The sequence below is a fragment of the Cupressus sempervirens genome, chromosome 6 (assembly GCF_028749045.1).
Source record: "Cupressus sempervirens isolate cs-2001-9-10 chromosome 6, ASM2874904v1, whole genome shotgun sequence".
Lineage (NCBI taxonomy): Eukaryota > Viridiplantae > Streptophyta > Pinopsida > Cupressales > Cupressaceae > Cupressus > Cupressus sempervirens.
Window position 1 is genome coordinate 699116582 of NC_143123.1, and position 13343 is coordinate 699129924.

The window sequence follows — 13343 nt, forward strand, 5'->3', positions numbered from 1 at the left end:
TCATTCAAAACATTCCAAAAGTACTTGATATAGAGGTCAATATAAAAAAAATTGCAACAACAACGAAATTTTAGGTAGAAAAAGAAAATTCAATAACAAATCACCAACCCATAGAAAATTAACTAAGCGTGAAGTCAAAATTCAGCAAAAATGGTTCCATCAGATACTCAACATAAGCAAAAATAAAATAAAAAATTATATGAAGTTGCATATAAAAAAAAAAAAATCAACAGAAATTCTCTAGAAACATGAATTTGTGCAAGGAAAAAAGTCTCAGTTGTCATCAATCTTTAAAATATCTCACCAAATGCAAAGAATCCTTTAATACAAGCTTCGCTAGTCCACACGAAGTAAATTTTGTAGAAAGGAAATGAAGATCTGAATCTCCATATTAAAATAACACAATTTAAGCTATGACAAACAAGTCGTAGAGAAACCAGTTTAGCGAGTAATAATTTACATATCGGATTAGCTAAAACTGGTGATTGTCTAATGAACACATGAAATTCCTCAACCCTAACTAGTATTGTTGCAGAAAAGCCATCTTAATGTCTGGTTATTCCAGCGAAAAATTGTAGAAATATTTTTTGCCAGGTATAAATTTCTTCTTTTCTTTTCAGTTGAATTTGAGAAGTTTCACCAGATATGGATGAACAAAGATAAAATGTTGCATGCTGAAAGATATTAGCCATCTGTAATAGCCTCATCTGTAGCAGCCTGTTATTTGAGTGAGTCACGTGAAGCTCATGTAACAAGACACATAAAATTTCTAGAGAAAGACACATCTCTTGTCCTTGCTAGTTATCCTAACTCTATTTTTGTTCAATTTTTGAGGCTAAAAAACAAATAGACCACCGAGAAAAAGCAACATGCCCAATGAAAAAAGAGATATTAAAATGCTCTAAATTGTGTATAATGAAATTTTTCATGCCAACTATAGGTTAAAATGAAGACTGAAGAATGTGCACAATTACCTAAGCAGAACTAATGAGAAATAGAGCATTAATAACTTTAGTTCCTGGGACTAATAATATAACAAAACAAACATTAAGAAATTTGGCAAAGGAAAGGAGAGCGAATTCCCTTGAGAGTTTCCATTGTGATACCTTACATGTTTCACTAATCTCTTGCATTATTCAATTATAATTTGGAAAATGGTATTGTGAAGATTTGGAGGAAGGAGCTCCGTACATGGTCTTACTGGACAAGAAGAGCTTTAAAACTAAACTTTGCATGACATACAATATTTAAGCCGATTTAGAAATCCTAAATTTGATTATGTCTTTTGGACCTTTCTACAGATTTCTGTTAATGACCGGATTCTATTTTATGATTTTCAACAACACCAGAATGTCACAACATTAAGGCGGCAAGCCCAATAGAAATAAGCCTATTGGCTTAAAAATAGTCAATGATTAATCTTTCAGATCTTCAAAAATCTAAACTATACAATAGAATTGGGAAGGTAAAGCATTTTCCATGTTGATACCAAGAGGCAGCCACAATCCATGTGCATAAAACACTGCAAGTCTAATTTTCGTGTCTTTCACAACCATTGAAATCTATTTACATCATATATCGCCACTGCTACTAGTGTTTCTTTGGTCTATTGGATTGTCCATCAGCGCATAGTACTGAATTTGTGAAATTTGTGGCTGCAACTTCCCTTCCAGCATTAGCACCACTTGCCTTATGTTCGGCCTCACTCCCTCGTACTTTTCAATGCATAACAACCTCGCAATAATTGTTCTTCTCACCTCTTCACTGTCAGTTTCCTCTGCAGTTCCTGCCTCCACAATATTAATTGTGTTGCCGTTGAAAATTTGGGAGGCAGCCCATGAGGGAAAGTAATACTTAGTTGAGTCTTGAATGCTTAAATCCAAATTTCTTCGGCCAGAAATGATTTCCAAAAGCGTCATACCAAAACTGTACACATCAACCTTGGGAGTAATGGGAAGACCAGAGATCCACTTTGGAGCCAAGTATCCTCTCGTTCCTCTTGTTGTTGTGAGAACACGGCTGAAATCTCTACCCACAAGCTTTGCCAGTCCAAAATCTGCCAACTTCTAGTCGAAAAATTATTGTCGAGAAGAATATTTTCGGGCTTAACATCGTAGTGAATGATACAATCTCTGCATTCTTCATGGAGATAAAGTAATCCTCTTGCTATGCCTAACGCGATCTCAAATCGAGTCTTCCAGTCGAGTACCTTATGTTTACCTTTAGATTTATTTGAGAAGAGTAAGGAACTAAGAGAGCCATTACACATGAAATCATAAATCAAATACCTTCTCTTGCCTTCTGCATAAAAGCCTCGGAGCCTGGCTAAGAATGATAAATTAGTTATAGAGAGTTGATTTCTGCTCGGAATTGCTTCTCATCTTGTCTCTGTACACTGTTCATCTTCTTTACCGCCACAAGTGTACAGTCTACCAGACGTCCTTTGTACACCGTGCCAAATGCTCCTCTCCCCAGCTTTGTCCTGAAATTCCTAGTTGCAATCTTCAACTCAATGTAGCTAAACATTCTTAGAAGAGAAATCGAGGAATCTGCATGACTATCCATCGATCGTAGCGTCTGCAGAGGCAGCTACTCGAATAAAAATATTTGCATTGGTTTTTGATGGAAGAGAGGTACGCAAGTTCAAAATATCGCCTGACTAGATTTGGCAGGGCCCTGAAGGCGAACTAAAAGAAAACGCAGTGCAAGAGCAGTTGAGGAGGCAGGCTTTCTAGCAATCTATCTTCGTCATTGCAGGGTGTGACGATGCAGATTCAACAGCAGCCAAACTGTTGCTCGGATCTCGTAATCCGTAGGTGCTTCCATTTTTGGCATGGCAGTTTAAGGGGCTCTGTCGAACACAGCCACTCGATCACGACTCTCGCGAATCCCAAGCGCGAGTGTCTTTTGGGGCGAAGCCTTGTACCCATTGCGTAAAGAGAAATTGGCTAAGTTCAATTGCATGACAATGAGGACTTTACATCTAAAAATTAAGTCCCCAATCTCCACCATGTTAGATTCACTATATCTCCCTTTGAATCTTTGAATAGATTTTGTACACACATTTCTTTTACATTCTTTTCAGCTCGAATGCAAATTTAATTGATCAAAGCTGTAGTAGATGGATAATCGGGTATTGCAGAAAGTCTATTTTTTGAGAATTTTCCTTTGACCTTGTGATTAGCATTATACGTGGTAAACCTTTAAGAGTGCCCTATATGTGGGATAGAGGGTAAAATAGATTTACTCTATTTTCTAAAGTTGTTTGTTTACCATTGGCCATGTGGAGGGATAAATTTATAGTCATTTATAGAAAAGTCACATTTATTTATTTATTTCTACTACTTTTTTTTTTTTTTTTTTAATTATTTCTATTTCTATGTATTTCATTTTAAATACTATAGTGTGATACTATTGGGATTTAACTATATCATTTTGTATGGCATGACTAGACCCAATCCAAAAGGTGTATGTGCCTCTATTCCTTGTTAACATTATATACTTTTGTGTATAAACATTTGATGTAAGTGGAAATCTTGACATTCATTCTTTTGTGATATGAATATCAGGATTTAACTGTGTGATTTTAAGTCAAACTCGATGACCCATGTATCATGAGTAGTGATTCAACATGAATCCATCTCTCATGAGAATAAATGGAACACTTAGCACTCATTGGATCTAGGTGATGCTCACAGGGGTGAAGCACCGGGACTTCCCGGGAGGTCACCCATCCCAGTACTACTCCAGCCTGAGCACGCTTAACTACAGAGTTTCCTCCATAGTTAAACCCAAAGCTTGCAACCCCATAAGGCACAACACTTGGTGAAGGTTTTGCAAATGGGGTTGCAAGCTTTGGGTTTAACTATGGAGGAAACTCTGTAGTTAAGCGTGCTCAGGCTGGAGTAGTACTGGGATGGGTGACCTCCCGGGAAGTCCCGGTGCTTCACCCCTGTGAGCATCACCCAGATCCAATGAGTGCTAAGTGTTCCATTTATTCTCATGAGAGATGGATTCATGTTGAATCACTACTCATGATACATGGGTCATCGAGTTTGACTTAAAATCACACAGTTAAATCCTGATATTCATATCACAATTTGACTAGCTGTGGAAATTATCTCCTACTTATCAATTCATTCTTTTGTTTCAACTCTTAGGCATCCAACCGCATGTTACATGATACCACTTTGATCTACCTAAATCTTTGGAAGATGCTTATGTGGGCAAAATTTTATAGGCATTTTTATTTACGAACTCCAAGTAATTTAATTGGTTTCTTTATTTATTGAATATTTGCATCATTCATAGTGTCTTCATTTTATAAAGCATATGTATTAATATTCTATTCATTTAAAAAAAAAAAAAAGAACTTACTCACTTTTTTTTATCTTATGATTTTATCAAAAATTTAATTATTTTCAATTATGAGAAGCTTAATTTTGATTAAAATATTACTTGAACACTTGACAAATTTCAAAATCTATTTATTCATTACGTGGGACTCCAGCTCTACAGAGCTCTTGTTGAATATGGCATATAGCTACTACCATATTTGAAAAATATGAGGTAAAATATTTAATGAGATTTATTTCAAAAGAGTGGTGGACCTTGACAAGAAGTTTGAAACAAGCAAATAATTCCATTGAGATTAAAATTAGTCATGGTATTTCAAAGTGAAATAAGTAAACTAGTCTTACACATAACACACTAAGCTTTGACTTAGCATGTTCTCAATTGTAGACCCCTCTTTTATTTTCTCTTTATGTTAAATTCCCAACTTTCTATTAAAATATTTGTCCAAAGTACTATTTGTTTATTGTCTAACATGCATACCTTGTGAGCCGATAGGCTATTATAGTTGAGACATTCACCAATTTGGTGATGTCTAATACCAAAAATGTTTTGGAGGCAAAAAGAAAAGGTGACGACAACAGAGCAAGGAAATGGTGGTTCTTGAAAGTCCTGCTTGATGACTATCATATTGTCAACATTTATTATGTTGGTGTCTTAATAGTTTACAAAAAGTTCTAGGGTGACTTACGGGAGTTGGCAATAGGGTGGAGATGGCCTTGGTTGTAATAGTGACTTGATCTTCTAAGATTAATCCAAGAAAAAAATTCTAATTATATAAGAATACATTGGCCCCTGATGGTTTTAACAGGACAAAGTAGACCAAGAATCTCATGCAAGCTTCTATCTAAATGTGAAATCCTTTGTTGACTACTAGTTATGTAAAATAAAATACTTCATGAAAAAATTGTTCCCTAAATTGGAAATATATAAGTGGAAGAAACAAGTGCCCTCCCATGATGCCAAGGGTGAGAGTTAGGCTGACCATGAGCAGTCCCATTCTATTTTTTATGTTTGATGAAATAACAAATGAATGCACTGATTTAGGAGCTACAAATTCCGTATTTGTGTGTCTTTGAACAGTGCAACTTTCCTTCTGATCATTCTCAGACCCTATAAATTTTTTCTTTCAACTCCAACAATAGGCCACCCCTTGGCCATATAGAATCTCAATTTTATTATCTACTCTTCTACGATTGTTTGTCACTTATTTATCAACAAAATATACATCATAAACATCATCTTTATCAAATATTTTGTATGCTCTGTGTTCTTGTCATGCTTGTAGAATCATCTTTTCAATTTTGACAAAGGTGAACCGTCATCTAAAGAGAAATTATTTAACTAAGAGTTTTTTGTAGATTTTATAATAGTTCAGTTTGATCAAGCACATGCCTGTTGCCCTTTTCTTCTTTAAACTTTTATTTCATTTTTTATTGTGTGAATGAGAATATATTTAGTAATTTCATGGATATTAAATTTTAATATATTTGGTACTTATAAAGTTGTAAATTAGATATAATATTAAAAACAAATAATGTAGATAAGTATATTTAAAGTTTTACATAGCCTTGTTTAGACATAACACTCTTCTAAATGTTTGAATCTTTAGTTTCCAACATGCCATGGTAGTTTTAATCATGTTTTAGTTTCTTCTATTTTGGGAGACCAAATTAGCACATTTAAAAAATAACACAAAACAAGGTGGTAGCTGGGAGCCCTCATAGAGGAATGTGTGTTTGCCTAATTTGTCGATCCTGACTTACTATTTTCCTTGGACTTAAATTTAAGTTTGGGTGGTTTAATAATTTTTAAAGAGGTCTTTAAGTTTCAATAATAAAATGAACATCAACAAGTCAAACTATTTGTAGAGGAAAACTCTTGATGTATAATTTTAGAAATATAAATTTAGAAGCACTGTATGTAAACCATCTGTGAAAGACTACAAATTTATTTAGTTAACTACTTGTTTAATATAATTAGTTGTGCAGATTATTTATGAAACAAGTGCGATGTAGTTGCTTGTATTTTGTGTAAGACATAATGGTTTAATTAAGTAGAATAAAATGGTTATCATCAAAAATAATTTAATTTTACTCTTTTTTTAAAAAAACTATTTCAAATTTATATATTATTAAATAATATATTTATAGCATAGTTGTATATTAAAAATAAAGAATAGTTGTATCTTAGTGTATTAATATTTTATTCAATTTTATTTAAAGTATATATATATAAAAACACACACACACACACCTTCATATGTTTATATATTTGTGCATCAAAAAATATAGCCTTAGAATAGGGATACTTCCTGTAAATTTCCTCCTATAAGACCCAAATATCTAAGCCAATCAATTGCAAGTAAAATAGTTTTATTGGTTTAAAAACTAAAAATATCACATATATACCTTAGAAAAATAAAAAATCAAAATTCAAAATTAAAATATTTAAACATAATCGGTTGGAAGGAAAAAGATTAATCACTTGTTAAATAGAAGTGATTGCAATAGTATATTGCTATGGCAAATACAATAACAATTGAACACATGTTAGAGAAGCACTTTAAGCAATCATTAGACCCTTGGAACTTGGACTAGTAGTATAGTTATAAAGTAATGTCCAAATCAACTATAGAAATACTCTCAACTCCATAAAAATGATATATAAAATTATTTGTATTACTTTTGTGATGCCACATACATATATGATACAAAGGCACTAAAATATAAAATACTTGTTGTTGTCAAATGGGATTAGCAAGGTCAATAATGAGAATTTTTGGTAACAAACTTTTATGAATTAATCAAGTTATAGATTTCTTACACAAAAAATTTGAAGCAAAGAATGTAATTGTGAATATGAAAGATCTCGTACAAGTACTACATTAATGCTTATAATGTAAGGTCCATTATTTAGTAGTGTAGCTTATCATTGTTGTACTCATAATGTTATAGGAACCATGAGGATCGTTGGTTGTTTGGGAATAGTTTTTGAAAGAAAGTAACAATCTATTAGTTTATTATATTACATATATAACCAAGATTTTTTTGAGTAGTTTTATTATATTTATAGTTGCATTTGTGGAAAAAAATTTAGCTACCTCAGTTTGTAGAGCATATTACATATAAATTTTAAAGAAAAACTTACATATGGTTTTAGAACTTTTCCTTCTATTAGATTTGTGCTTACAAATTATCAATGAGAAAATGGTCAAGTAACTTTAGTGTGTGTTGAAAGAGTATTTTTATCTTGGTTTGTTCTAATTATCATTGTTGTGCTTGTAACATTCTAGAACCACAAGAACCCTTGGGTGCTTGAGAGTAGCTATTGGAAGTGTAGGAAGAATGGAAGCCAACATTTAGTTAGGTAGCTTATGATTATTGTACTACTAAAGTCATGAGAACTTTGAGAATTGTTGGTTTCTTGGGAATAGTTTGAAAGAGAGAAATGAACTATTAATACCTTTTATAGTGAATATTCTAGACTAAAGACACAAAGTGAGTCAAAAACCAACATAATCCCAATCACAAAATAATCTTCAAGTATTTAACTATTAGGATCATTGTTCAATCTAATTGTCATTACTAATGTTCTTCCTTTACTAGGTGAATTTAATTAGTTTTATAATATTGACTATTTAAAATATATTTTTGTTATTTTTATTTTTACTTTTACTTTTAATAATATTTTAACTTTTCATAATGAATATTGGACCATATAATTCATAAATTTTACTCATTAAAATTTATAATTACAAAAAGATATTTTCTCATTTAATTAATATTTAATTATCAAATGTAAATATATATAAAATTTTTATAATAGTAAAAAAATTCAAATGTAATGTAAGTTGTCCATTTTATGATTGATATTTAAGAAAAAAATATCTTAAATAATTCATTTTAAAATATTATTTTTAAATAAATAATCATTTCTATTTATTTAAATCTTTATAATATTTTTAACTGATTTAAAAAAAATTTATTTTACTAATTTTATCTCAAAAATCAATTTTAAGAAGGAAAAATAAGTTATTTAATATTGTTACTTTTGAAATAAGTGACTTCTTTTGTATTTAATATTCTAGTTTGTATTCTTTATATATTTTTTCATCATTATTTATAACTCTTTTACAAAAAATAATAGCCAATCAAAAATATTTATCACATTTATTTTTTTAAAATCTTTTTATCAATGTTAAGTTAAATAATTACGAAAAATTAAAATTAATACTGAAAAAAATATACATAATATCCACTAAAAAATAACTATCAATTTGATAGAATATTAATTAATGATATCTAAAAAAATATAGACCTTGGCATAATAAACACCCTTAGTTTAGATAGATTTTTGTCAATTATTTAAATTCTATTTATTTACTAAAACTTTTAGCTATTACATTTAAGTAAATAAAACTAATTCTTACCTAAATACAACTTAACATAAAAAAAAAATCATTATTAGATACTTTAAGTATATTTATTCAAAAATTATTTAACATTTATTATTATATTAATAAAAGATAAATATAATAAAAAAATATTTTGAAAACACTAAATTGATTATTTACTAAAATATTAAAGTGATTATTAAATACTTTATTTCTATTAGAATAAGTCATATTATTATTTATAAATAATAATTTCATATAATTTTATCATTAGATTAAAAATAGCTTTATCCAAAACATATATTTAATTCAAATAACACTTAATTTATAATCCTTTGTCAAGTAACACACGTAGACTTCTTATTTATTTTAATAAAATAAATAAAGTCATCTTTCCATCTAAAATATAATGACTCGGTGTACAATTTAAATAGGACAAAAACAAACAACTCAATGGTAAAGGTATTCAGAAAAAAAAAAGCAGAAATAAGGAAAGAGAAGCACATGAAAAATGCAATTATGAGTAACACAAGAATAGATTTGTAAACCCTAATGAACCTCATATATTATTAATAAATATTCTCAAAGCATTCATAAGGATAATTATTAGATTACTTTAAAATATTGATTGAGGGGATTTATTTAATATATCATTCAACAATACAAAAAAAATATAGTATTTCAAATAGATCAAATATCAAGTTACAATATCACTGTTTTCTCCTTGGTCAGAATCTATAAAGGCCACTTCCAATATAATACCTAATCTTGTCAAAGATCCCAAGTTACATTGATCTACCTAGAAAGGATGGCCCACAAATTGGAAAAAGAAAAGAAAAAGCATAGAAAGAGAATCATTGCCAAACCAAATTTCAATACCTCATGTCATCAATAGTTTCACACACTTTATTAAGCTTGTCAAAGGCTCATTAGGATTTACACACCTATATTGTATTTGATATCAAATTTCCCTTCTCCTATGTGCTTAGCAGCCATTACTACCAACTTGTTGATAAATAAAACCTATTGGCTCCTCCTCATCACATGCATATAAGCATGTAACTACTAGTACAATTTATATAACAAATGATGAGCCTTGAAAAAAATATCCTTGCATATAGTTTAAGAATTGGTGGTGTAAGTATTTAGATACTTTAACACTCAACTATGAATCCCTCATCTTGTGCATATTAGATAAGGCCCATGCTTGTCTTTGTATTTTAACTCCTTGTTGCTCGTCTCCATGACTTAAGGTGAGGTCTCATTGATGGCCACTTCCTAAAAAATAGAGTTCGAGATTATGGATTTTGTTTAGGAATATTTCAAAGTTGTTGGTCCCAGCAATCTTGTAGTCAATTTCGGATTAAAAGTTTAATCTCTAAAATTGAAAAAAGTTGGTCCTCTCATTATTACATATCTATGTCGTGCAACAATAAAAACAAGTTAAAAAAATTAGTTTCCTTCTAATTTTATTTTTACTGAAAATTTAAACATAAATGGTTACTAAATGGCAAATAAGAATCTGAGACAAATTTTTTTACCATCTCATTTTCATCCGCTTACTGAAAAATAAGAACTCCTAAATACAATTTAGGAAAAGATTTCAAATATTCACATAACAAAAATAAATCTTCACTTTATCTCTTCTTCCTTGAAAGTAGAAGTTTAAACCTCCTACATATCTCCAACATACCTATGATAGTATAATTAAACTTTTCATACTATTACAATTGACTTATACATTTACATTAAAATTTGGCTTGGCTATATTTTTTAGAACCGTTTTCCATGAAACACGAGAAACAAATTTTACTTTGTGGACTATGACACCTGACTTATCCACACGTAGACTTGTATGACTGGCTTAGCCACGGAGCAGCTTGACTACGACGACTGACTTAAACTCGGGGAGCTGCTTCTGGGACGACTGCTTTACTGGACTTGTTTGCCCAAAAATGTTTCTCCAAACCCTTTCCCACCTAACTATGAACCAACATACATGTTTCGCGGCCACAAAATTTAAAGCATTACTTTCAGATTATTAAATGTGAGAGTGTAGTGCATTCCTAGCTCTTTGGTATGAATCTGCAGCTCACAAGTTTGGAAAATTGGGGAGTTAATTTCTAAATCCAAGGCCTCTTTGAAGTGGCATTTATCTTTGACGAAAATATCCACCTTAGCATTTATTTTTAAGTACATTTTAAGGCTTGAGGAGGTTCATTCCATAACTAAAGATGGGTGAAATCAGGGAAAAAGTTATGCTTAAGCCTGTTATGCTGCTCAAATTTCTGTAAAAATGTCCACTTTCAGATTTATTAATAATAGGTGAAGCTGTGAAGCTTTTGGCACTATTTCTGGCATACCCGATTTGGGGTTTCTTGAGAAATTTGGTGGATCTTTGTGATATTAGTTGTTTGATCTTGAAAATCTGATTAGAGGCCTGAAATATCATACAAAATTAGTAAAGGGACATTTCACATGACTTCTTAGTCCACACCATTCGCATTAAATAGTTTTTTTCTTTTGGCTATGTAAAGTGTTGATCTTTTGTTATTTGATTTATTATACTTTAAATTTTTATTTGAAATGAATTTTAATAATAGTGGTAAGCTATTTTTAGAAATGATTATGTAAATATTTTTTCAGATCATACTTCCATATCTATCATCTAAATGAAAGAGAAATAAAAGGAAAGAATGCTGGATCATACAATGTGATCTAAAAGTTGAAGGAAAAATCCTTACACAGTCTATTTCAAAAATAACAATTGAAAAATAAATTTTAATAATAAATGACTGTAAGATTCTTATATTCTTATATACTTATTCCAAATATTTTTGTAAACTTTGATAAAATATTCATTAAAATTACAATGCACGTTCAACAATTGAATTTAATTAGACTATCCCTATATACACAATCTATTCTTTATTTAAAAATATTTACTATTTTAATCAATGACATTCCATTTGGTTTCCTATAAATTTTCTTTAAACATCTATATAAAAATATTAAATTGTACAAGCCTTTATAGATATAGATCAAAAAAGTTTATCAAACTTATATTTTAATTATTATCGAAAATGATCATTGCTAAGATTGCTAACATAAAGCTGATGAATTCTTGCTAATTGTTCTTGTAAGAATCAAATTTCACCGACTTTTTTCCTAAGAAAAGCTTCACAACTAAATATTAGCAACATAACAAAGATAAATAGATAAAATACAATTTTTAGAATTCTTTAATAGGATTAAAATGAGATTTAAGTTATTTGTAATAAGACAACTCATATTCAAAAAATGCAACCCTCTTAGCAAGAGCAGTTACCTCTGGGACCGAAAATTGTGAGGAGAAAGGTGTCAAGATAAAGGAAAAAAAAATTATATGTGCCCTAGCACCTAGATATTATCCATAAAATTGTTGTAGGGCATTGCCATATTATCATTTAAATTACCATGCTAGACATGTAAGTAAAATGTGGGAACATAGACAAGATATTATCTATGCAATATGTTGAAGAAAATACTAGTCCTACTAAGTATATTATTGTATCCTACAAGCTACTGTCTATCTGACATGTTAGAAACACACTTATGTGGCTAACTCTATCAAAAATGCATGCCAAATTTGAAAGCACATGTGAAGCACTAGTATTGTTTTAACATTCCCAAGTGTCTAGTCAAGCCCTTTAATAAAATATAATATATAAATAATCTACTAGTAACATCAAAAAATGCTAAAAATTCTATCTTATCTTTTAAACTATCAACAAAAACCCTAACATTCCTTGAACATGACACACCCACTTTTAAGAAAGAGTTCATCTTTCTATTTTTCATCAAATTTTCTCAATATAAAATTAAAAATACTACTAGGAAAATTGAAAGCTGATAAAAAATAATTGAAATCTAGAAATTTGATTAAATAGGAATTTATCTCAGCCTATGGTATAAATGGGCTTGTTTTGCAATTTTTTCAGGTCCCAATGAAACAATAAACGTGTAATAGAAAGTCAAAAACATTAATCCCCACCTTCTAAAAAAAGAAAAGTTATCTCTATTTGGACAACTCACAAATAATCATGTATAAAAAAATATGTTGGTCACCACCTTCTAAACAGAGAAAAATTACCTATGTTTGGACAACTCGCAAATAATCATGCCCAAAAAAAATTATGTTGTTCTCTCTCTCTCCAATCAACTAATTATAGATTATACAATTGACTAGGCATGAATCAGAAGATCCAAATAGAAAACAAGGGCAATGAGGCTACATCAAAATTTTGATGGCTTTTACAATCCAAACTTTGTGCCGAAAAGTAATGGCAACCCATTTGTTCGACATTTCTAGTTTTACAAATATCTGGAAAGAAAAAATAGAATTAGGGATGATGAGTAGTATAGAACAATAGAGCCCAACAAAATAGCAAATAGTCCTCTATACAACCCTGCCTGCAACGCTATCCTTTTGGGAGCACATGTCAACCTGCAAAGCCCTCCAAGTTTGAAGTTTGGTCTTAATATAACATGAATTGAGATTGGATGTGAAGGGAAACCAAGAAAGAATAATATTGATATATATGTCATCTATACA

General features: G+C 30.3%; 1 protein-coding gene across 1 annotated transcript; it reads right to left on the reverse strand.

The window, feature by feature from the left end:
* Positions 1 to 1571: 1571 nt before the first annotated feature.
* LOC149554173 (G-type lectin S-receptor-like serine/threonine-protein kinase SD2-2) lies at positions 1572 to 2565 on the reverse strand. Its single transcript, XM_089790468.1, has 3 exons — positions 2413 to 2565; positions 2289 to 2325; positions 1572 to 2056 (listed from the first exon to the last, which is right to left on the reverse strand). The coding sequence occupies exons 1-3, from the start codon at positions 2563 to 2565 to the stop codon at positions 1572 to 1574; spliced, it is 675 nt and encodes a 224-aa protein (XP_089646594.1).
* Between the last annotated feature and the right edge of the window lie 10778 nt (positions 2566 to 13343).

Bases quoted from the DNA above. Each gene is read 5' to 3' on its own strand.
- LOC149554173 (XM_089790468.1), bottom strand. From the start codon at position 2,565: ATGGATAGTCATGCAGATTCCTCGATTTCTCTTCTAAGAATGTTTAGC. The intron at 2,326-2,412 runs GTAAAGAAGATG...TATCATTCTTAG, and splicing joins TAGACTGTACACTTGTGGCG to CCAGGCTCCGAGGCTTTTAT. The intron at 2,057-2,288 runs GTATTTGATTTA...AGAAGTTGGCAG, and splicing joins TATGCAGAAGGCAAGAGAAG to ATTTTGGACTGGCAAAGCTT.